General features: G+C 52.4%; 1 protein-coding gene across 3 annotated transcripts in view; it reads left to right on the plus strand.

The window, feature by feature from the left end:
* Positions 1–23,186, plus strand: part of HNRNPM (heterogeneous nuclear ribonucleoprotein M) — a gene marked incomplete at its 5' end in the record, with an annotated part of 37,115 nt that overhangs the window by 10,519 nt on the left and 3,410 nt on the right. Inside the window, 10 exons of one of the 3 annotated variants that reach the window (XM_080715094.1) lie at positions 5,827–5,902; positions 6,800–6,893; positions 8,577–8,615; positions 8,733–8,768; positions 10,226–10,379; positions 11,351–11,400; positions 12,136–12,196; positions 15,575–15,676; positions 17,114–17,158; positions 17,783–17,860. In XM_080715094.1, coding sequence (XP_080571220.1) covers positions 5,827–5,902; positions 6,800–6,893; positions 8,577–8,615; positions 8,733–8,768; positions 10,226–10,379; positions 11,351–11,400; positions 12,136–12,196; positions 15,575–15,676; positions 17,114–17,158; positions 17,783–17,860 — 735 coding nt within the window. Of the gene's footprint in view, positions 1–5,826; positions 5,903–6,799; positions 6,894–8,576; positions 8,769–10,225; positions 10,380–11,350; positions 11,401–12,135; positions 12,197–15,574; positions 15,677–17,113; positions 17,159–17,782; positions 17,861–23,186 lie in introns of those variants that run through there. The other 2 variants (XM_080715093.1, XM_080715095.1) reach the window with 2 other exon arrangements.

Raw genomic sequence — 23,186 nt, forward strand, 5'->3', positions numbered from 1 at the left:
GGATAACCCCAAATTTGTGTTCTCGTGATTTGGTGAACTGCTGAATTGCTATTTCCATTGATGATAAGTTATAGTAGTTCCAAGAACCAGGAATGTGGCTTTGTCAATGCAATTGTTCGAGTTTTGTAAGAGATTGCAGGCCAAATTATTTTCCATTTTTAGGAGTGTGTGAGCCAGTTTGGGGCATGATGGATACAGTGGGCGACACGCTCACTGCCTCCCGTTCAGTACTCCGGGTTTGGACGCCTTCACGCCGGCGGCGGCGGCCACGACAGCCCTGGGTGTACAAGCAGTTCACCTCAACTTCCTATTGTGCCCTGAATACGTGTGGAGCCAGCCTGCTGGTTTGCTCAGATACTTCCAAACTGGTTCTCATATTCCCTTGGCATACTGCTATGAGTGCCTGGGCTCAGCCCTCAGTGTAGTCTTGGTGGTGTAATTTAGAATTACAGGTGTGCAGTAAAGATGTTATTTTTAACAAATTCTAAAATGTTCTTGTGTGAGCTCCCCTGTACTTGTTAAATAATTACTTTGCTGTTTAAATTATTAGCAGTATTGGATTGTGGGTAAGGTGCTTGGTAAGAGAAAGGTAATCCTTTTTATAGTAATGTTTATATTCAGTATATGAAATTTAAAGACATTTGCCGTTTACATACATATGATTGCTTGTGTGTGTGTGTGTGTGTGTGTGTGTGTGTGTGTGTGTGTGTGTGGCACTAGGGATCAAACCCAGAGGCATTCTACCTCTGACCTCTCTCTCCAGACCTATTTTATTTTTATTTTTGAAGCGGGGTCTCCATAGGTTATCTGATGAAGTGTCAGTAATTGCTGAGGCTGTTCTCAAACCTGCCATCCTCCTGTCTTAGCCTCCCAAGAACTGAACTTGCAAGCGTGTACCACCACACCAGCTATCATGAGGTTTTAGAATACACTTAAAAGATAAAAATACATTTTTATTCATGCTTAGGTTAATCAGAACTTTGTCAACGTGGTTATTTTAAATCTGAAATACTTGCTTGAAATCTGTTGGCAATAAGCTTTAAGTTTTTTGAAGAATCAGCACACAGGACAAATGGCAGCTAGAGGCCTCAACACCCTAAAAGCAGCAGATGCAAAATACCCTTGACTGGGGGCCGAGATTGGACGGATGTGACCAGACTGCACCTGAGGCCCTCCCCGGCCATCGTAGGCCTCTTCTCGTCACAGGGAACCAGTGGGCGAGAGCTACAATTAGTTGGCCTCAGCCGCTCAGGACGGCTGTGCGGCGTGGGCCGGGCCGCGCCCTGCGCTCCTGGTCTCTGGGGCCACCGGGTGTTTCTTGCCGTGTTTAATTTTGGCGTCAGCAGTGCTCGCCGAGATGCTGTCATCTGATACCACGAGAGCTGCTCCCTCGGCACTAGGTGGAAGCCCGTCGGTGGCACTGTCGTGGACACCCACGGTGCCGGCTCTGAGCCACGCTGCCCGCCCTGCCTGCCCTGCCAGCAGGGACACTGCCTTCACAGTGCCCTTGCTCGAGCACCTGCTCCCAGCCTCCCCTCCTGTGTGCCAGTGGAACAGAAGGCTTCCATTGTCTTTGCTTTTGACCATACTTAGTTTTTAGCTGAGGTATTTTGTGGAACAAATGGCCGCCATGAACACCACAGTTGCTGAATTGAAAAAGAAAATTGAGGGCAGTGTTATCTGAAGCTTGAGTTGGAGCCGGCCAGACCAGGTTAATTAACAGTGACTCTTAGCATCGCACCCAGGCGGCTCAGCCCAAGGACTAGGAGAAACATGGAGGGCTTTGGTGAGCCAAAGGAGAAGGGTGTGCTCTCCTGGCCTAGCCAGGGGTCTGCAGCCTTGAGGTGAGCACCGCCTGGCAGCAGAGCCAGAGCCAGAGCCGCACCCGCTGCCAGCGACAGACAGCCCAGCGGGCGGAAGACAGGAAGGTCAGTGCTGTCGCTTATTCCCAAGTCAATCCTGCGTCCAGCAGCAGTCAGTTTAACTTGTGTAAGCAAGGATTTCCTTAAGCACTTAATCCTGTTACTACTTACTGCATCACTGGAAGTGAGTTTCAGATCTGGCTGATAGAAAGGTCCAGAGGACTAGCAGCCTACGCAAAGCTCCCCCGACTCTTAGAGACAGTTGGCCTGGTGGGTCTTTGGGGCTGAGCTTCATTTTCTGTTTAAAAGCAACCCTTGGGCCGGGCGTGGGAGGTGGAGACTGGAGGATCGTGGTTCGCGGACAGCCTCAGTGAGGCCATTCGCAACTCAGTGAGTCCCTGTTTAAAAAAATGCAAATATGCCAGGCGCGGTGGTGCACGCTTGTCATCCCCGCGCTTGGGAGGCGGAGACAGGAGGATCGCGCAGGTTCGAAGCCAGCCGCGCTGGCGTAAGAGACCCTGTTTCAAAAATATAAAATAGGTCTGGGAGTGGAGCCTGGAGATAGAAGGGCTTCTAGGAACCCCAGTACCCCCCCCACACACACACATACACACATACACACACACACACACAATACTAAGAAACAGGGCAGGGGATGTAGCTCTGAGGTAGAATGCCCCTGGGTTTCAGCTCCAGTACTACAAAAAATAAGTGCAACCCTTGCCCACTCCACTCTCTCCTATTTGAGTTTGTTGGAGCCAGGTGTGGTGGTGCGCACCTGTAGTCCCAGTACTTGGGAGGCAGAGAGAGAGGATCGTAGGTTCAAGGCTACCCCCAGCAACTTAACGAGATCCTATTTTAAAATAAAAAATAAAAAGGGCTGGGAGAGTAGCTCAGAGGTAGAGTGCCCCTGGATTATAAGTCCCCCTTTACTTTGTGGAAGTGTGGCCTCACTTCGGAAAGGCCTCACAGGCTACAGCGTCCCCCAGTGTCCCCGCATCACTGCGGCCCGCTGCCACCATGAGTTGGGGACAGGTGTGGCCCCATCTTCCGCCTGGCCTCTCAGCCAGGTAATTGTGGAGAATATTTATTTCACTTGTTTTAGGTTGTCTTTGTTCCCACCAAGAGAAAAGCTTCAGAATAAAATGGGCGTTTATTCTGTGTACCCCCTCACTTAAATTGACTACTTGCCATTTGGCCATTATGACTACAGGACATTTGTCAGCGCGCCCTGCTTTTCAACTCCCCTGTCCCTTTTTAAAATACTAAAGGCTTTGGGGGTGCACGTTAGTGGCCGAGCTTGTGCTTGGCATGTGTGAGACTAGGTTCTATCCCTAGCGTCCCCCCAAAAAAAATTGATGGCCTTAATCACATGAATTCTCTTCAGTGAAACTTTGGTTTCTGTATTTTTTCCTGTTTTTAGTCTATTTTAGACTCGAGCGGTAAATGGGAACACAAAAACAAATACTTTTGTTAAAAGTTGGTGCGTGACTGTTAAATCACGGTACTCCGGGTTGCTTACCAGCTTCAACTCACAGTACTTTTTTGAGGCAATATTTTTATAATCCACTTAGACATTGGTTAGAATGATTTGGGGGCAGTTTTGAATGAGGATAGAGGAGGACACCTAACAGCCGCTTTTTTCCTTTCGACACAGGTTTAAAGCTGCGTTTAGGCTTGTCTCAGCGCCCACTCTTGGGGTGTGGGGAGCGCGATTGGGGAAGGGAGTGGAAGTGGAGCGGCCGCCTCCCATCTCTGCCTGGAGCTCCACTCTGCTGACAGCTTGCTCCCGTCAGCCCCTCCTTAGTCCAGGCTTTGCCTTCACATTCCTGGTGGTAGTTGTGCTGGCGGCACAGGCGTGGCTTTGCTTCCTCAGGAGAAGGGGTCTTTAAGGCTTCATGCTTGTCTTTCTGCAGGGAAGGACGGCCTGGAAATGGGGCAGCCCCCAGAGCCAGTGAGTAGGGAGGAGGGAGCCTGGAGACCGGTGAGGGCCTGTTACTACTGATGGGGCCCGAGGGCAGCGGACTTAGTGGGGCCACAGATGACAGTTGGACTTTGGAGGGGACATTTTAAAGCTACGGTTTTGTTTGCTTTTGTTTCATGCAAAGGATTGAAGTTGAGTGTACATCATTAGAATGTTAAATAGGGAGAAGTCATCATTTCTTAACCTAGCATTTCGTTAATGGTTATGACTGTGGGGAAGTTTGGACTGACTTTCCTGGTTACGGTAAGAGCTTCTTGACGAATGTCTTTTATGGGCAGTAGACGAGAAACTAAATGCAGCGTCATTTGAATCCTGACAACATGGTTATAGCTGTCTTGAGTTAGGTGCTGAGGGCTTTTAAGGTAGGAAGTTAACCTGGGATCTCGTCACTGTTGGGATGCTCCTTGGCCTTTTCATCCAGGTGGAGACAGGGCTGTGGGGCTTTGAATGGCTGCTGCTGTTGAAACAAATGGCTAACATGGCCTCAGGAGTGGCCACACGTTTTGGGAACCGCTTTACTTTGCTGAGTTTAAATGAAAGCCCGTATGCATTGTCCCTTGGCGGTGATGAGTTTTATTTGCCCCGTTGGCGTATGTTCTCCAGAAGTTAACTCTGCTGGTCCCCACCGTTTCTTGGTTTCTTTGCACTCCTTCCCGTTTTGTGCAAAGTGCCAGCCCGGATGCATTTCAGGCAAGGACAAGGAAGGCGAGGCTGTAGACTTAACACCTGCCCGCAGCCTGCAGCCAGGTGCAAATCCGTAGGTAAACGTGCCCTTCAGAGTGCTAATTGCATTGGCGAAGCCATTTCCTGGTTTTCCAGTTGAATCCTTCCTTGTCGTATTCATGTGAAAATCCTCACGATTTTAATGTCCCTCAGGCCGAGGAGTACGCATCAAGTGGGCTAATTTTACCCTTGTACTGCTAAGCCATCGTGAATTGAAGGCTTTAACACCAAAAGTCCTTCAAAGAAATTCTTAACACGCTTAAGCTCTCTTAAATGTTGGGAGTCCTGCTTAGAGATTGTTTTCTCAAGTTCAGCTTTCAGTGTATGCGCCATCTTCAAGTTCAGCAGCCATTTTGGTGGTTGTCTTGATGGATTCTAACATCTGGTCACGGTGGTCATGAATCGGCAATCCAAACCTTGAGGAAAGTCTGCGGCCAGCTCTGAGATGCTCTGTTCTCCCTTTGTGCAACTCAGTCACGAGTCTGTTTAGCTGCTTGGTTGCCAGCTGAGCCCTAAATTTGAAATGTGCCTTTTTATGGGGAGCGTTAGAAACAGCAAGAGTAAGGCCTGACCTCGTTCACTGAAGAGAACTCAGACTGCTCTGGCTTTACGATGGCACTTGCAAGCCTGCTGCTGCAAAATTGTGGGGCTAGTGCTGTGTGTATGACCAGCTACAGAACTGGTGGGGCCCGTGCCCGTGCGGAATGAAAAGGAGGGGCCTCTGGTTCACCAGTGAGCTGTTTCAAGATGGCGCCAAGCGCATTGACACAGGCGCAGTGCTCTAATTGCACGGCGGCACGCCTGAGCCAGGCCTGGAGCTGTGTCCCTGAGCCGCCGCACTGGGCACCTGTGCGTTCCTAGCCTGTGAGCCCAGTCCGGTGGATCACGGCCCGCTTCCTCTAGTTAGTCAGAGCGTCTGTGTGGACCTTCTCCTTTCCCAGAAGTGGGCCAGCAGACTCCTTTCCTGTGGCTTTGGATTGCCTCGCGCCATGAATGCGTCCTCCAGGAAGGGCGATTGAAACTGAAATCTGTGGAAGTAGCGTTCTTGCGGTGGGAGGAGTCAAGGACACAGCGTTAATGGTCTCACCACTTACTGCACACCTGTAATGCCTAGTCTGTGGCTAGAATATGGAGTGTTTCTGGGCTTTCTTAGAAGGCAGAGGCTCCATACAAGGTTGCTGATGATTGTTCTAAATTCCCATTGTTTTCTTGGCTTTTCTCCCTTGGTTTATGTGTCGTCTGGAAACTGATTTGTAGTTGGTGAGGTAACATACGTGGAGCTCTTAATGGACGCTGAAGGAAAGTCAAGGGTAAGTGTCAGAGAATTTCTTCTGTGGATTTACTACATGACAAATGTACTGTATGATGGCGTGGACTCGAATGGGCAGGAAGGCAGTGAGTGCTCGCGGACAGCCACGCGCGACCTGGCCAGCACCCGGCGGGTGGGGGGCTGCCTCGGGAGTCCCGCTCTTCCACACGGCTGCCCAAGAGCTTCTGGTATTGTCTGGATGCCCCATTTGGGGAGCTGGGGGCCGCAGCAGTATTGTTTCTTTGTTAACAGGAATTGGCTGTGTGTGAATTATGCATGGAATTCTAGCGGTGGTATAATTAATGTAAACCGTGTGTTCTTGTCTAGAAAATGTTACTCTTGGTTGTTTGCTGAATTTGAAAGTTGTGTGAACCAAAGATTCCGAAAAGTTGCCTTTGTGCCAGTAAATTGTAAACCAAACATTACAAACCTGAACATCCAAATTGGCCTAGTTGAATGAGAACATAAACCATTTCTGTCGTGCAGTAGAATGGTGTAGAGTAACCCTTAGCTCTTGGCGGGTGGGTCCAGTAGAGCCCGAGGAATCGAGGAGGAGAGGAGGCAGGTGTAAAGCTGGTGTGCTTTCTTGGAGAAACCCGAGTTTAGGTCTGCGCGCTGTCCCTGCAGCAGCCGCAGCGCAGCGCTGGTGATGTGGAGGGCAAGACAGGCCAGGAGGCGAGGCGCTGAGCTCCCCTCGGAGGGCGGTTGGACAGCTTTGTTACGGAGTCGTAGCTTTGGTTCGCTGGTGACTGCCATGGGTAACTGACTCTTTGTTTCTTTTTCTTTTGCCTTTCCTTGCTCTTCTGACTGGTTGTGGCCTCTTCCAAAGGGATGCGCGTAAGTATCATCTCATTACTTATTGGCATCTGAGCCTTGCAAATTGAGGGACAGGTTCACTCATTTCCGTCTGACTCTTTGTAGCGTTGTGGAATTCAAGATGGAAGAGAGCATGAAAAAGGCCGCAGAAGTTCTGAACAAGCATAGCCTGAGTGGAAGACCCCTCAAAGTCAAAGAAGTAAGCCCCGCCCCGCCCCGGCCCGGTGCTGGGCGCGCTCTGGACTCGGGCCCTTGGTGAGCGGTGCTCAGGAGTGCTCTTGGGCTGCCGCGTAGTCGAGCCACCTGCTGCCTAGCGAGAAGAGCCCGTCCCAGCACAGCCCGGCACCCGTGAGGATTGCGGGTGGTGGCCAGGCCGCCGGGCGCTCGCTCGTGTGTGGGAGATGGCTGTGCTGCGTCTGTCCATCGGGATGTGTGCCTGGCCTTGTGGCCATGTGTGTGTGCGCGTGGTGCTGGGGGTGGAACCCAGGGGCTTTGCTCTTGCTGGGCAGACTCCTTACCAGCCGCTCTTTTCTCTCTCTCTCTCTCTCTCTCTCTCTCTCTCTCTCTCTCTCTTTTTTTTTTTTTTGGTGGTACTGGGGTTCCTGGAACCTTCTACCTCCGGGCTACACTCTCAGACACCTATTTTTTATATTTTTATTTGGAAACAGGGTCTCTTAAGCCAGCCACGCTGGCTTTGAACCTGCGGGATCCTCCTGTCTCCGCCTCCCAAACGCGGGGATTACAAGCGTGCGCCACCACACCCAGCTCACTCTTTTCCTTTTTAAAGTGATTTTGTCATTACTCAGATCCTCTTTCATATCTAACCCATATCTATTTTTTCCCTCTAGGAAAAAGTTTCTCTCCCCTTTGTCACTGATTAAATTTCACTTTGACTTACTGTTTTCTTGGGGAGGAGGATTGGTATATTCAGAATTTATAGAGAAAGCATGATCAGGTTGTGTGTGTGTGTGTGTGTGTTACTGAGGGTCGAACCTAGGTGCATTCTACCTTTGGCTACACGACAGCCCCCAACCTTTTTTTTTTTTTTTTTTTTTTTTTTTTGGTGGTACTGGGGATGGAACCCTTCTCCGGGCTACATTCCCAGACCTATTTTATATTTTTATTTGGAAACCGGGTCTCTTAAGCCAGCCTGGCTTTGAACCTGCGCGATCCTCCTGTCTCCGCCTCCCAAGTGTGCGCCACCATGCCTGGCCAGCCCCCCACCTTTTTTAAAATTGTTTTTGAAACGGGCTCTTGTTAAGTAGCTGAGGCTGGCTACAAACCCTTGATCCTCCGGTCTCAGCCTCTCGGCACAAGTGTGTACCCCCATGCCCAGCCACGGTGGGGATTTTCAGGTGTCTCGTGTATGGGGGCAGGGCAGGACAGAGGGTTAGAGGCGCGTGTCTGTCCCTGCACTTTACAAGCCCGTGTGGGTGCTCCTGCACTGCTCAGCCGTTGGGTTCTGAGTCCAGTACCTCAGGTCCTGGAGGGCCGGGTACCTTAAGATCAGGACTGAGCTTGCAAACTTTTGGAACAGTTGCTGATGGATTTTGCAGAAATGACCCAAACCCCACGGGATTAGTTAGCATTCCAGCCCTCCTAAGCCTGCTCCGCTCTTCCTTTAGTTTGAGGTCAGCTGATCCTGTCACCCCTGGGGCCTTTGGTTTCTTCCTTCACTTGCAGGCTGTATTTTCAGCATGAAATTTAAGGCCCTTCTTGCCCCCCATCCCCAGCCGTGGTTCTTTGTCTCCTCGTGTGGGTGTGAGCAGTGCTTCCCTCTCCATACGCAGCGCAGGTGGCGCGTCCCACCCGCGTCGCTGCTGGGCGGCCGCGATGGCAAGGCCCGGCCTGGCCGCCCCGTGACCCCGTGCGCTTGTTTCAGGACCCCGACGGTGAACACGCCAGGAGAGCGATGCAAAAGGTGATGGCCACGACCGGCGGGACGGGTATGGGGCCCGGTGGCCCAGGAATGGCTGCGATCCCGCCCAGTATCCTAAATAACCCCAACATCCCAAACGAGATTCTCCATGCGTTGCAGGCCGGAAGACTGGGGAGCACAGTGTTTGTAGCCAACGTAAGTGAGCGGGCAGAGCCCAGCGGGGCAGGGCCTGGTCCTGAGGAGCGCCCCGCGGCCTTCTGCCTCCGAGCTGCGCCCGGCCCTGTACTTGGTTCTTATTTTGGAGCAGGGTCTCGCCAAGGTGCAGAGGCGCTCACTGAGCAGCCAAGGCTGGCTGCGAACCTACAGTCCTCCTGTCTCGGCCTCCCAAGCTCTGGGATCAGAAGGATACCCCGTATCCTGGCCGAGAGCACACATTTAAATGCGGGCTATGTCTAGACTATTTAAAAGCTGGCCCTGAGGTTGGCCTTGGTCCCTCCGTGGCCGCCGCGTTCCTGAGCCTGTGGGACCATGGGTTCGCGGAGCTTACAGAATGCTCGGGCTGTGCTCCATGGGCTGTGCGGGGTGAGGCAGGCAAGACGGGGCCCTGACACTGCTGTGGTGTGTTCGTCCTCTGCAGGGTGAACGTGGGCGGGGGGCGTGCCAACCTTAGCAGGGTGGGCGGGGGGGTTAATTTTTTATTTATTTTGTGCGGTACTGGGAATGGAACCCAGGGACGTTATCCTCTGAGCTACACCCCCAGCCCTACTTTTTATTCTTTATTTTGAAACAGGGTCTCACTGAGTTGCAGAGGGCCTCACTAAGTAGCTGAGGCTGGCTGCGAACCCAGATCGTCCTGTCTTAGCCTCTCAAATGCTGGGATTACAAGTGTGCACCACCACGCCTGGCAGCCAGGGTTTTTTTTTTTTTTTTTTAATACAAAAAATGTCTCTGGAACCCAGAGGATTGAACCCAGGGTGCTTCCAAGCTATGTACCCAGGCCTCCCGTTTCCTTTGGTACTGGAGGTGGAACCCAGGGGTATTCTTCCTCCAAGCTACAACCCTAGCCCTAGTTTTTTTTCTTTTTATTGGTGGTACTCAGGGTGGAACCCAGGGGCTTTCTACCTCCGGGCTATATTCCCAGACCTATTTTATATTTTATTTGGAAACAGGGTTTCACTAATTTACTGAGAGCCTCGCTAAGTACCTGAGGCTGGCTTTGAACCTATGCGATCCTCCTGTTTCAGCCTCCCAAGTGCAGGGATTACAAGTGTGTGCCACCACGCCTGGCCATCCAGCCCTAGTTTTTATTCTTTATTGAAACAGGGTCTCACTGAGTTGCAGAGGCTGGCCTGGAACCTGCCATCTTCTCTCTCAGCCTCCTGAGTACCGGGATTGCAAGTGTATACCACCACGCCTGATTTTTTTTTATGTTTATGTGGTACTTGGGATTGAGCCCAGGGGCATTTTACCTCTGCGCTATACTATTTTATTTTGGGACAGAGTCTCACTAAGTCGCTAAGGCTGGCTATGAACTTACGATCATCTAGTGAAGTCATCTAGTTTTGGTTTTCAACCAAAGCATTTCGTATTCATGTAAAAATGTTTCCCTTGAGATATTTACATTGAAGTTTTGACTCCCTTCTCTCGATTAGCTGGATTATAAAGTTGGCTGGAAGAAACTGAAGGAAGTATTTAGTATGGCTGGTGTGGTGGTCCGAGCAGACATTCTGGAAGATAAAGATGGGAAAAGTCGTGGAATAGGCACTGTGACTTTTGAACAGTCCATTGAAGCTGTGCAAGCCATATGTATCCTTCTGCAGGGATCTGCCTCATGGTAAACGGGGTAGCCGCAGCCCCAGCTCTGCAGGAAGTGGGAACTATATTCCTGCTTTGTGTGTGGCAAGAGGGGAAGCATTCCTGGGGACCGATTGAGTGCAGTGTGGGTAGAGGGGCGGTTGGTGACGCAGAGGCCCATGCCCAGAGTGGTCTTTTCTTTCTTTTTCTTTCTTATTTTATTTTATTTTATTTTTTTGGTGGTACTGGGGGTGAATCCCAGAGGCATTCTTCCTCTGGGCTACACTCCCAGACCTATTTTATACTTTTTTTTAAAAAATTTTTCGAAACAGGGTCTCAAACCAGCGAGGCTGGCTTCGAACCTGCGCGATCCTCCTGTCTCTGCCTCCCAAGCGCAGGGATTACAAGCGTGCCCGCCACGCCCGGCACAGGAGTGGTCTTTTCTAATGTCTTCTTTTCAGGGGAGTCTGGGTTTGAATGGGGAACTCTGGGAAATGCCCCCTGGAGAGAAATGGGACTGTTACTCGTATACGATGCCCTTACGAGTCCTGTCCACGGTGGGAAGGCGCACTTCTGCCTGACCCTGGGCTTACCCTAGACTAGAGTTACACTTTTTAATGTCATGATGGACAGTACAGTACGTGCATGTAGTCAGTAAACTCGGGCCGTACTGTCACTGAGTGTCTCACCAAAAAAAACACATGGCACTTGGCCTAATTCAGACAGTTCTGGGGTGACTACTGAGGAGGGATGTCGGCAGGGTAAGGTTATGACCAAAACAGCACACCGGGAAGCAGCGGAGGTTTACAGAGCTGTCGTTCCCTCCAGCTTTCCTTATTGTTCTTTCTATTGTCGAAGGAAATTCTTGAAAGCGTAATGAGTCAGAAGGCTCACAAGGCCGGCTGAGAGGGGTGGTAACTGGCATCTCATTTCTTGCTCTTCATGATTTTGCATTTGTAAGAATGCCTTAATTGTAACCTCAGCTATGTTTAATGGCCAGCTGCTGTTTGATAGACCAATGCACGTCAAAATGGTAAGTTAATAGTCTCCTCCTGATACCCGATTCACTCCACAGAAAGATGTGGATTGTTAGGAGTGGACGCGTAAGCGTTCTGGGAAGCTTGTGGAGCACGTTACGATAGCGTAGCCTTTGCTGATACTGCTCTTGTTTCTGGGTCTTTCTGTGCATTTGTCTATTGTTGGCATGATCAGGAAGTCGGTTGTGTATCCTGCTTGAGCAATCGATGGGTTTCAGAGAAGTGGTTCTATGGAAGGGTTTCCAGTATTCAGAGTGGGACGTTGTGTTTGCTTAGCACATCTGTGGTGAGCATAATCAGCCTTTGATTCAGACAGTTTTACAGGTGTGTTGGAGCATCTTAGTCCTGATAAACATTAGCCCTGCTGTGGTGGTGCCAAAGGTAATACTAAAGTAAACACGACCAGAACCTGTGAGGGCAGTCTAGTTGGAACTCAGGTTCAGGAAGACAGGAGTACACGAAACAAACAGTGTTTTAAAACATTAAATAGCGGGTTTAGCTTTCTGAAGAGCTGGAGTCACAGGACCCGTTGGAGCACAGAGTACATCGCTAGTGCTTTGCGAGGCCCATCGCTGGGAGAAGCCGTGCGGAAGGCCGGAGCGTGTTGCCGCCTACCTTTCCGCCTGGGTGGACTAGCCGTGCTTTATGAACACACCTCACGTGTGCAGCAGCTCTGGTGGTGGGACTGCTGCAGCTGATACAGTGCCGTGTTCGTTTTCTTTCTCTTTTAGGATGAGAGGGCCTTACCAAAGGGAGATTTTTTCCCTCCTGAACGTCCACAGCAACTTCCCCGTAAGTATTTGATTACACTAAACACAAACCATGCTACAGTCACACTTAAAACTTGCGCCACGTTAACCCTGAATTCTCTTGGGCAGTTCTTTCTTATAGATTTTTCAGAATGACAAACGAGCAGAGAAGCTCACAACCTTCTAAGGAAGATGTTAGGAATACTTTGTTGTAAGGCAGGATGCTCAGTGTCGAGGGTTTGAGATGCTGAGGCCGGCTGGAGCCCGCATCCTCCTGTCTCAGCCTCTTGGGCCCTGGGTTACAGACATGCACTGCCTCGCCCATCCTAAAAACTTACACCTGCTGCCTAGAAGCTGCAGAGGGACTTAACGCTATGCCCCGCGGAGGTACCACGTGGCCCCGCAGAGGGGTCAGTCCCCAGTGCCACAGAAAAACTACGACCACACAAGAGTATCAGGTCCATAGCTGCGTTACCTGAGACGGCCATAAGGCAGTAGGTTAAGTATGCGGGAAAGCCACGGGGTGGGATAGATCAGCCGTCAGAGGAAGGCGGCACTCACATAGGCCACGTGGGGTGAAGCCTGGGTCCGCCTGCAGGAAGTGCCAGGTGGGCAGTCATACTGCAGAGACAGGTCAGTGAGGAGTGGACGCCAGTAGGACCCGAAAGGAAACGGCCGGGGTGGCTCTGAGTGTATACTAAGATGGGGTTCCGTGGGGCGCAGAGAGCCTTACAGTGCTCTCCTCTGCACTGAGAACGCAGCCCAGGCGGGTCTCCCTCTGAGCGAGACTCGCTGGGCCTAAGCTGATGGTTTATTTTGGAATGGTCTCATTAAGTTGCACAGGGCTCACTCAGTAGCTGAAAGTCTCCGCGTCTCAGCGTCCCAAGTGCAGGAATTAGAAGCATGTGCCACCGGTGATACTTGGCTAGCTGTATTTTTTTTTTTTTTTTTTTTTTTTTTTTTTTTTTTTTTTTTTTTTGTGGTACTGGGGTTCCTGGAAACCTACCTCAGGGCTACACTCCCAGACCCATTTTTATATTTTTATTTGGAAACAGGGTCTCAAGCCAGCAAGGCTGGCTTTGAACCTGCACAATCCTCCTGTCTCCGCTTCCTGAGTGCGGGGATTACAAGCGTGCGCCACCACGCCTGGCCTGCATAGTTCTTATTAAGACAAGAAAAAGGATTGGCTATATTTGCAACAACATCTAGGTGAAAATCTCTCCTAACAGGGAAATCAAATTGATTGTGTGATTGTACATCCCACGCAGCGGACATGGGAGACGAATGGGGAGCCAGGGCTGGGGCAGCAGGAGATCCGGGGAGTGGTGCAGGCAGGCTGGCCCGTGGCAAGGAGGACCACCTCCCGGTGGCCAGGCGCCTCGGCCTGGGCAGCAGCTCCAGCCACAGGCCCTAAGAGGTGGAACGAAGTGCCGTGTGTCTGTGGTGTAGGATTACAGTGCAGAGTAGAGGTGGGTCTTGAGGTGGCTTGAAAATGAAGGGACTCAGCTGGGCCTGGTGGCACATGCCTGTAATCCCAGTGCTTGGGAGACTGAGATGGAGGATCGCACAGGTTCAAAGCCACCCTCAGCTATGTAGTGAAGCTCTCAGAGATTTAGTGAGACCCTGTTTCCAAATAAAATATAAAATAGGTCTGGGAGGATAGCCTGGAGGTAGAAGGCCATGGGTTCCATTACCAGTACCACCAAAAAACAAAATAAAGGAAATGAAGGGGGTGTGGCCCAGTAGTAGAACATGTGGGCTAGCATACCCCACGGGTCCATCCCAGTACCGGGAAAGTAGACTAGAAGGCCTGTGTGTTGAAAGGGCACTGTTAGTTACTTATTTTTGTTTTATTTTTTGGTGGTACTGGGGTTCCTGGAAGCCCTTCTCCCTCTGGGCTACACTCCCAGACCTACTTTTTATATTTTTATTTGGAAACGGGCTGGCTTCAAACCTGTGCGATCCTCCTGTCTCTGCCTCCCAAGCATGGGGATTACAAGCGTGTGCCACCACGCCTGGCTTGAAAGGGCTCTGTTACAAAGAGAAGGATGGCAGCCGAGTCTCAGGACACCAGTTCCCAGGCGAGCGCTCATGTGAATCTCTGGCTCGGCTCTTGCTGACTGCACCTGAGGAGCCGAAGGGGCCAGGTGCACAGCCTCCCGCCTGGGGAGCCAGTCACCTTGGTGATCTCACTGCTGTTGCCAAGCAGTCAGACACAGGATGTTGATGAGGTTAAATACCCTGTGGCTTGGTCTCATCAGAGGCCAGTCTGTTCCTGTGTCTCTGCCTGCAGAGCATGGAGCTGAGGGTGGGCTGTTGATCAAGTTAGGATGCTGGGGAGGGGTTCTCTGGCTTCATTGTTACTGAAAAAACAAGGTATCTAAGATAATAGTGTAGAGCCAGCATGGTGGTGCACATTTGTAACCCCAGCATTTGGGGAGGCTGAGACAGGATCACGGTTCTCATACAGCCTCTGCTACTGCTTAGTGAGGCCCTTTGCACCTCAGTGAGAGAAACCCTGTTTCAAAGTAAAGAATAAAAAATAAGGCTAGGAAGCTGGGCGTGGTGGCGCACACTTGTAATCCCAGCATTCGGGAGGCTGAGACCAGAGGATCGCGGTTCGCAGACAGCCTCAGCTACTTAGGCCCTCTGCAAAATAGACCCTGTTTCAAAATAAAGAATAAAAAATAGGGCAGGGGATGTAGCTCGGAAATCAGTGTTCCTGGGTTCCATCCCCAGACCCGCAAAACAAAAAAAAAAATAAGGCTAGTGGTGTAGTTTGGAGGTAGGATGCTCCTGGGTTCCATCCCCAGTACTGCAAATAAATAGTGTGGCACAGTGTGTGAACTGGTTGGTGTAGTGTACACCGTTGGTTTTTGTGAGACGCATCCTTTGGGCTGCCAGGTCAGCATGTGGTGTGCACCAATGTTTGTGCCCTTTGCCATTGGGGTGTGTGTGCCACTGTAGATTGAACCCGGGGCATTCTGTCTCTGAGCTACACCCCAGCCCTTTTTGTTTTGAAAGGGTCCCGCTGGTTGCTGAGAGAGTCCTGTTGTGTTGCTGGGAGGGCCTTGAGCCCCTCATCCTCCTGTTTTAGCCTCCCAAGTACTGGGATTATAGGTGTGCAACTCCACGTCAGCTCCAGTTCAACTTGTCTTAATTCGTGCGTGTTGCCGGGCACGGTGGCACGACACGCCCAGCTACTTGGGTGGCTAAAGCAGGAGCCTTACACCTTGGAGGCCAGCCTGGGCCCCTGGGTGAGGTCCTGCCTCAAAATGAAAAGAGGAGGCTGGGGAGTGCTCCTGGGGTCCCGGCCAGGCTGGGGGTGAGTAGACAAACAAGTGTGCCAGCACGGACAGCCGAGGGGCTGGGCGACCTGGGCAGGGCGGCCCTGGGCCTCTCACTTGTTCTCTCCTTCCAGATGGACTTGGCGGCATCGGCATGGGCCTGGGGCCAGGAGGGCAGCCTATCGATGCCAACCACCTCAACAAAGGCATCGGCATGGGCAACCTAGGGCCTGCAGGTAAGCGTGCGGTGGGCCTCATCTGGGCGTTGGTGGGGCTGCTCCTTAATGGTTGACCTCCTCGGGCCTGAGCACTTCAGATGGGGTAGATTCTCAGGTCAGAACTCCCTCCTGGTCCAGCTCAGCTTCATTTTGAAAAGGCAGTATTGGGAGTTGAATCCTCATGGTCGTTTGTGGTGCAGGGGATGGAACCTCTGATCTACACCCCCAGCCCTATTTTATTTTTTATTTGAAAACAAGGTCTCACTGAGTGAGTTGTTGGCTTCCAACCTGTGGCCTCCCAAGCACAGGGCTGCAGGCGTGCGCCACCACGCCTGGCTCCTTGGTAAAAGTCACTGCTCTGGCCTTTTGTTAAACTCCGTGACAGAGTCGAGGTAGTCACGCCATTTGGAAGAAAAGAGGCGAGTGAGCCGTGTTGCACGGTCACACCTGACAGCCTGGGTCTCCTGAAGGACCACAGCGCGGCTGCGCTGCCGCCTCGACTGGACCCTGGGCGAGCTGCCACGGGCCACAGAGGAGATGATGTGCGCTGCTCAGGAAGACAAGGGGCAGCTCGGGATTGGGGGAGCCGGGTGTGGCGAGTCGCCGCACGTTTTTTGATTTAGGGTTTTAATTTCTGAACGAGGAATTTCTTTATAATTAAGGAATGTTTCATGTTTATGATCTCAGACTGAAGAGTTTTCTTAGATTTTTATTTATTTATTGTGTGTGGGGGGGGCACTGGGGTTCCTGGAAGCCCTTCTACTGCCGGGCTACACTCCCAGACCTATTTTTTATATTTTTTTTAAATTTGGAAACAGGGTCTCTTAAGCCAGCGAGGCTGGCTCCGAACCAGCGCGATCCTCCTGTCTCCGCCTCCCCAGCGTGGGGATTACAGGCGTGCGCCACCACGCCCGGCTTTTTTGGGGATCATTTGAAATCGTGGTTTCGGTGCCCTAGTGCCCTATAATTTTTGCATACCCCTGGTCTCCTCCCAGCGCCATCCCTGGGCCACAGGCCCCAGGCGGCTCTCACGGCTCCCTGGCTCCCTAGCACCCAGGAGGGTCTGGGAATGTGACGGGGGCCTTTTATGTTGAGAACTTAACCTTTAACTGAGATTTTCTGAAAAGTCACTTCTGCCCGTAAAATAGAATTCCAAAAAGCGTATGTCTTCTAGTTTGTGTCTGGATCATACTCCGTGTTTAACGTCGTCCAACTTGGTGCTTTAGTAAAACTATGTAGACCCTGCAGAATCTGACCGCGTGGTGATGGATCTGTTAAAGGCTTGGGTCGTTTCCTTGAGACGTGACCTTTGGCCGCCCAAATGGTAGCTGCCTCCCCGGTTTTTGTCTTTGATTCTGGACAAAATGTATTTGTCACCAGACATTTCTTGTGCATTGAGTGGTTTGGGGTTCCTGTGTTAAGCGTCAGCATCACTGCGTTGCCTTTCTTTTTAAGGAATGGCCATGGAAGGCATAGGATTTGGAATAAGCAAGATGGGAGGTAAGAGGAAGCACAGGCGCGGCCACCCCTGAGCGGTCCCCTCCCTCACGCTTCGCCTGTCTCGCAAGCTCACCTGGGTTTCCAGAGGCCGGAGTCCTTGCCTGCCTGCTCTGTGCTGCTGGCTCCGGCTGCTTTCTTGCTGGAGCTCACTGTGTCGTTGGACACACCACTCGTCTCTGGACCTCTCTGTGTACTCACTGAGGGGGAGTCCGCTCAGCTACTGGGGGTGGCGAGTTCTATCTCTTTTGCTGCTGAGGATTGAACTCCAACATTCTACCTCTGAGCTACACCCCCGGCCCTATTTTTATGTTTTCGTTTGAAACAGGGTCACACTAAGTTGGGGAGGGCCTCACAAGGCTAAGGCTGGCTGCAAACCTGCGATCCTCCTGTTTCAGCCTCCCAAGCATTGGGATTATAAGTGGGCCACCGTGCCTGGCTAGGATGGTGAATTCTTAAAAAAGGGCACCAGCTTCTTTGATTTTTCAAATCCCCTTAAACTTGTCATTTCTTGGCAGACAGTGCCCAGGGTGAAAATGGGAAGCCTCTCTTTCCTGAAGTTCTGGTCAGTCCGACCAGTCTGACCAGTCTCCTTGGATGGCTCTAAAACGCAGCCCTCTTTTGCAGGCATGGAGGGACCCTTTGGCGGCGGTATGGAAAACATGGGGCGATTTGGATCCGGGATGAACATGGGCCGGATAAATGGTAAGATTTGTGTTTCCTCCTGCTGCACCTCTGCAGCCCTCATTCACTGGGTGTCGCTCCTGCTTTCCTGCTGAGTCGATGTCTTAAACATCTCAGAAGCTAGGCTTAATCGTAGGCCTGCTTTGCTCGAGATGGCCAGGAACATTTTAAAAGCTTTCTTGTGTTGGGCGTGGTGGCGCACGCTTGTGATCCCAGTGCTTGGGAGGCTGAGACAGGAGGATCGCACAGGTTCAAAGCCAGCCTCAGCTACTTAGGCTCTCAGCAACCTAGTGAGACCCTGTTTCCAAATAAAGTATAAAATGGGTCTGGGGTATAGCCCGGAGGTAGAAAGCCTCTGGGTTCCATCCCCAGACCTGCAAAAAAAAAAAAAAAAAGAATAAACTAGGGCAGGGGGTGTAGCTCACAAAAAAAGAAAGTCTCTTAGACACCATGGATTTAGCTTTTTTTTTTTTTTTTTTTTTCTGGTGGTACTGGAAACCCTTCTACCTCCGGGCTACACTCCCAGACCTGTTTTATACTTTTTATTTGGAAACAGGGTACTGGCTTCGAACCAGCGTGATCCTCCTGTCTTTGCCTCCCAAACTCTGGGATTACAAGCGTGCCCAGCTGGATTTAGCTTTTGCAAAACACACATTCTGGGGTATTGTCATTTAAAACTTAGAGGGCCCCCCCAAAAAAAAAAAAACTGGTCAAGGTTAATTAAACCCATCCATCGGCATTTGCCTCTGAGCTACACCCTAGCTGGCTCCCTGCTCTCCCTCCTCCTCTTCCTGTGATGCTGAGGATTGAACCCAGGGCCATTCCACCTCTGAGCTGCACTCCTGGCTCCGTTTATTTGGAAAGGGTCTCGCTGAGCCGCTGAGGCCTCTGTGTCAGCTCCCAAATGCTGGGATTGCAGGTGTGCACTGCACCTGCCTGCTCCTGATCCCTTGTGGAAGTCCAGCAACAGTGTTGATGGTGACAGTGTTGACTGTCCTTGCACGAAGCCGTGGCCTTGGGTCTCCCCCACGCTCACACTTCTCAGCAGCAGGCACGTTCATGCTTGCCTGGGCCCAGAGGCCGAGAGCCGGTGCTCTGTGGGCCGGGTGGCTCCGAGCCCAGCTCTCCATCCTGCCCTGCCTCGGTCAGCTTCGAGGACCAGCTCCTGCACAGCGCGGCCGTGGTGCTGAGAAGCTGCAGGTCAGCCCTTTTGGAGTTGTCTGCATGACTTTGGGCCTCACTTGGTGGCAAGCTTTTTTTTTTTTTTTTTTTTTTTTGCGGTACTGAGGATGGAACCCAGGGGCATTCTACCTCCGAGCTATGTACCTCAGCCCTATTTTTTAGTCTTTATTTTGAAACAGGGTCTCAATGAGTTGCTGAGGCTGTCCACGAACCGCGATCCTCCTGTCTCAGCCTCCCAAATGCTGGGATTCCAAGCGTGCCCCTCCACACCCGGCTTCGGCAAGCAACTTCTGTACAAGTTCCTGGAGGGGGAAGTCATGAAGTATTTGGGTTTCAGTGTTTACTTGCTGGCCTATAGCAGTGCGTACTTGAAAATAATAGAGCAAGCACTCGCAGCCGCTGAACTTGATCTCAGGGCTGTTCCCTTTGCCAGAGCTGAGGGAGCGGGCGCGCTTCCTCCTCTCCCCTGGAGGGGACTGGCGTCACAGGGACAGAGCTCTGTGTTTCTGGTGCTTTCGGGCTTGCCTGCTGCGGGGGGGGTGTGTGGATTGAACCAAAAGTGGGAGTTTGAGACATGTGGCTCGGGCCAGTCGTCAGCAGCGTGGGGTGTCGCTGTGGGGGGCGACGGCACCCGCGGGAGCAGGTGAGTGCCGAGGACAGACAGCCAGGCAGTGCAGCAAGCCGGCACGCAGGCAGCGGGCACCAGGCGGGCCCTGTGTGTGAGGGAAGTTAAAGCTCACTGTCAAAAGTGGTAAGAGGTTTGGGGTTTAAACCTTCACGGCTCAGGTTGACACTAGGCATAAGCGAGGTTCTCGTGTAGTTTGTGTGTGTGTGTGTGTGTGTGTGTGTGTGTGTGTGTGTGTGTGTGTGTGGTCCTGGGGTGGAATTCAGGGGCCTTCTACTTCTGAGCTATACTCCCAGCCCTATTTTTTTTTTTAATTTAATTTATAAACAGGGTCTTGCTAAGTTGCTAAGGGCCTCGCTGAGTTGCTTAAGCTGACGTTGAAACTGAACCTCCCGTCTCAGCCTCCCAGGTACTGGGATTACAGGCATGCCACCATGCCCAGCTCTAGATCAATTTTTGATGGAATGGCTATAAGACGTTTTAAATAAATGTAATATTAAGTAAGACTGGATCAGTGCAGTATTCGAAAACAAAAATCCTCTTTTTGTTTTGCTCTTGAGTAAGTTGGGTTCGCAGGGAATTCCCTGGACGCCAGGGCTTTTGACGGTCAGGGAGCTCAAGCCAGCGCGTCAGGCCTGCACTAAGGAGTGAGACCAACATTACTCCTAGGCCTTGTATGGGAGGGCATGGTGCGATGCGTGTTTCAGTGTGGTGTGAGGTGGGTGTAGTTAAAGAAGGAGCCAGGGGCCGGGCGTGGTGACGCACGCTTGTAATCCCTGCGCTGGCTTAAGAGACTGTCTCCAAATAAAAGTATAAAATAGGTCTGGGAGTGTAGCCCAGAGGTAGAAGGGTTTCCAGGAACCCCAGTACCACCCAAAAAAAAAAAAAAAAGCAGGCAGGTGCCAGCTGTGGCGGGCTTTCCTCTCTTGGAGCTCAAAGCTGGCTTTGAAGAAACACCAGAACCTGTACCATCTTATACTCCACCAAGATGTGTGGCTCCAGATGCACCAGTAAGACGCTTAAAGACACGAGAAGACTAGCATGGTGGTACATGTTTGTGATCCCAGCACTTGGTAGGCTGAGGCAGGAGGGTCGCAGGCTCCAGGCCAGCCTCGGTATTTAGTGAGACCCTCGTCAACCTAGCGAAACCATTTCTAAATAAAATAAAATAGGGCAAGAATTGTACCATAATGCCCCTGGGTTCAGTTCCCAGTAAACCCCCTTCCACCCCAAGAAAAAAGACGTTAGAAGCCAAGCGTGATGGTGCCCACCTATAATCCCAGTACCTCAGAGGCTGAGACGGGAAGACCGAGGGTTCGAGGACAGCCTCAGCAGTGGAGTGGTAAAGCTCAGCAACCTATGAGACTGTTTCAGACTGAACATTTAAAGCGGGAAAAGGGGACTTGGGAGTATAGCTCAGAGGTAGCAGGCCCTGAGTTCAGTCCTCAGGACCACAACATGACCAAAAACACACTGGAAAAGATGCTGAGGAAGTTGGCCGGTGCTACCATGTAGAGGGGCTGTTGGAGCGGTGGGTGGGGAGAGCTGTGTGGGCGTGCCTCGGTTGGGGCAGCCTCCCTGCAGTGGCCTCCACTTCCTGTGGGGGGCTGGTGGCGCGTGCCGTGGCTGGGCGGACTGCGGGGCCGTGGCCGGGGTGGCCGGCAGGACTTCACGTGGACTTGTGTGTGAGGAGTGAAGGGCGAGAGATGGCTTCTGGTGGAAGGGCTGTGTGCTCTCGGTGGCGGCCGCCGCCTGGAGCTCTTGCTCGGTGTGACCTGAGACACGGCGGTCATTCGGGGAAAGGCCTAGGGTAATGTTTGTTTCCACAGAAATGGAGCGTGGCATGGGTGCAGGATTTGAGAGAGCCTTTGGCAGAAACGAGGTGGGAATGTCTCGAAGCTTTGGCGAGCCCCTTGGCAGAGGAATGGGTAAGCCAGCCCCTGGGCCCCCACGCGGCGGGCTGTGCCCTGTGCTTGCAGGCTGCGAAGGCTCGGTCCTGTCTTCTCGGGTAGTCTGCTGGGTTTCCTCAGGCTTCTCATGTGCCTGTCTTCTAGGCCGTGGGTCCTGGAAGTCTGATTGCTGTGCATAGGGCCCTTTTCTTGCAGTCTTGCACTGGCTCCTTGGGAATGTTGGCAGGAGGTTTTTGCTCGTTGTTGGGAGTTAACCTGCTCCATTTCCACGAGCTGCTCAGGCCCTCGGGCCTGGGGGTCTCAGCCCACCCCGTGCAAGGGGTAGAGGGCCGTGGAGCCGGGCGGCAGGATGGGGCTGCGCGTCGCCGTGCCTTTGGGAAGGCTCCCGTTGGTAGGTCTTGAATCCTGGGGCCTGTCTTGGGAGGAGGAGTTCTTGCTTCCGCTTGGGCTGTGGTAGGCAGTTCTTCTGTGCGCTTTGATGGGTGGTGTCCTGCATTTGAAGGCCAGGTGTTTTCGAGACTCCGCTGCATTCTCCTTCATTAGTGGGGGCGAGGACTGTGCTTGGGCTCTGGAGTCCTTTTCTCAGAGGCGCGTGGAGTGTGGGAGCCGCCTGTGCCCTGCCTGTCCCTGCGGGTCTGCGGCAGCTGAGGGCCTGTCTCCTGGACGCCGGGCGTGAGGGCGGGGCCTTTGGCTTTCCGTGTCTGCTCGCTCGCAGCGCATTCTCGGAACGACGGAGGCCGGGGAGGACTGTCCTGGTCCCTTCCTCCCAGGCCTGGCTCTCTCGCTGCGGGTGCTGGAGCCTGTTCCCTGGTCCATAGGGCGCTTAGGGAGCCCTGATGGCTGGCTTGTTCTTCCTCCCAGGCCTGGCCCTCTCGCTGCGGGTGCTGGAGCCTGTTCCCTGGTCCATAGGGCGCTTAGGGAGCTCCGATGGCTGGCTTGTTCTTCCTTGGCTACTAGCGAACATTTACTTTCTTTGGGACTTGCTTGCTCTCACTCCCTTGGGCTTCGTTGCAGATTGTTCTGGGGCTAGGGACCTAGCTCAGCGGCAGAGCATTTGCTTGGCAAGTGCAAAGCCCAGGGTTCGATCCTTGGCTGGAATCAAAAAAGGAAAAGTGTAAACCACACAAAAGAGCTGGCTGCAGCGCGCTGGGATTTGGGGTGCGCTCACGTTTGCACGTGGCAGCAGTTGGCTGCATCCTCACGGCTGGTGTCCGAGGGCGCCACAGACACGCTCAGAACTCGGCTCCCTGGCCTCAGGGCCGAGTCACGGACCCCGCCGCCAGCCAAGCAGGGCCGCCTGTCCCAGCCGCTAGTCCTCGCCTGCTGCAGCCGTACTGACCCGAGGAGCCGGCGTGGCTGTCCCCTGCCTCTTTGGCACCTTCTTTCCCATGGGGACTCCAGTCTCTGTCCTGGAATTTCCTGCTGTTGCTGCCGATTTGTACTCAGTACGACTAAGTAAGGTGTGGGAGCTGGCCTTCAGAGCAAGTGCTGGGCTGCCTCCCAGGTCCAGCCGTGGTCCCTGGGCCTGAGCCGAGGCAGCGGCCCTGCGGGCCTTGGGCTGGCAACCCACGTGGGCTTCAGAGTACAGAAGTCTGTTCCTCAGCTGGAAGGGTGCCTGCCGAGCAGCCAG

This window comes from Muscardinus avellanarius (genome assembly GCF_963383645.1).
Source record: "Muscardinus avellanarius genome assembly, chromosome: 18".
In the NCBI taxonomy this organism is placed as follows: Eukaryota; Metazoa; Chordata; class Mammalia; order Rodentia; family Gliridae; genus Muscardinus; species Muscardinus avellanarius.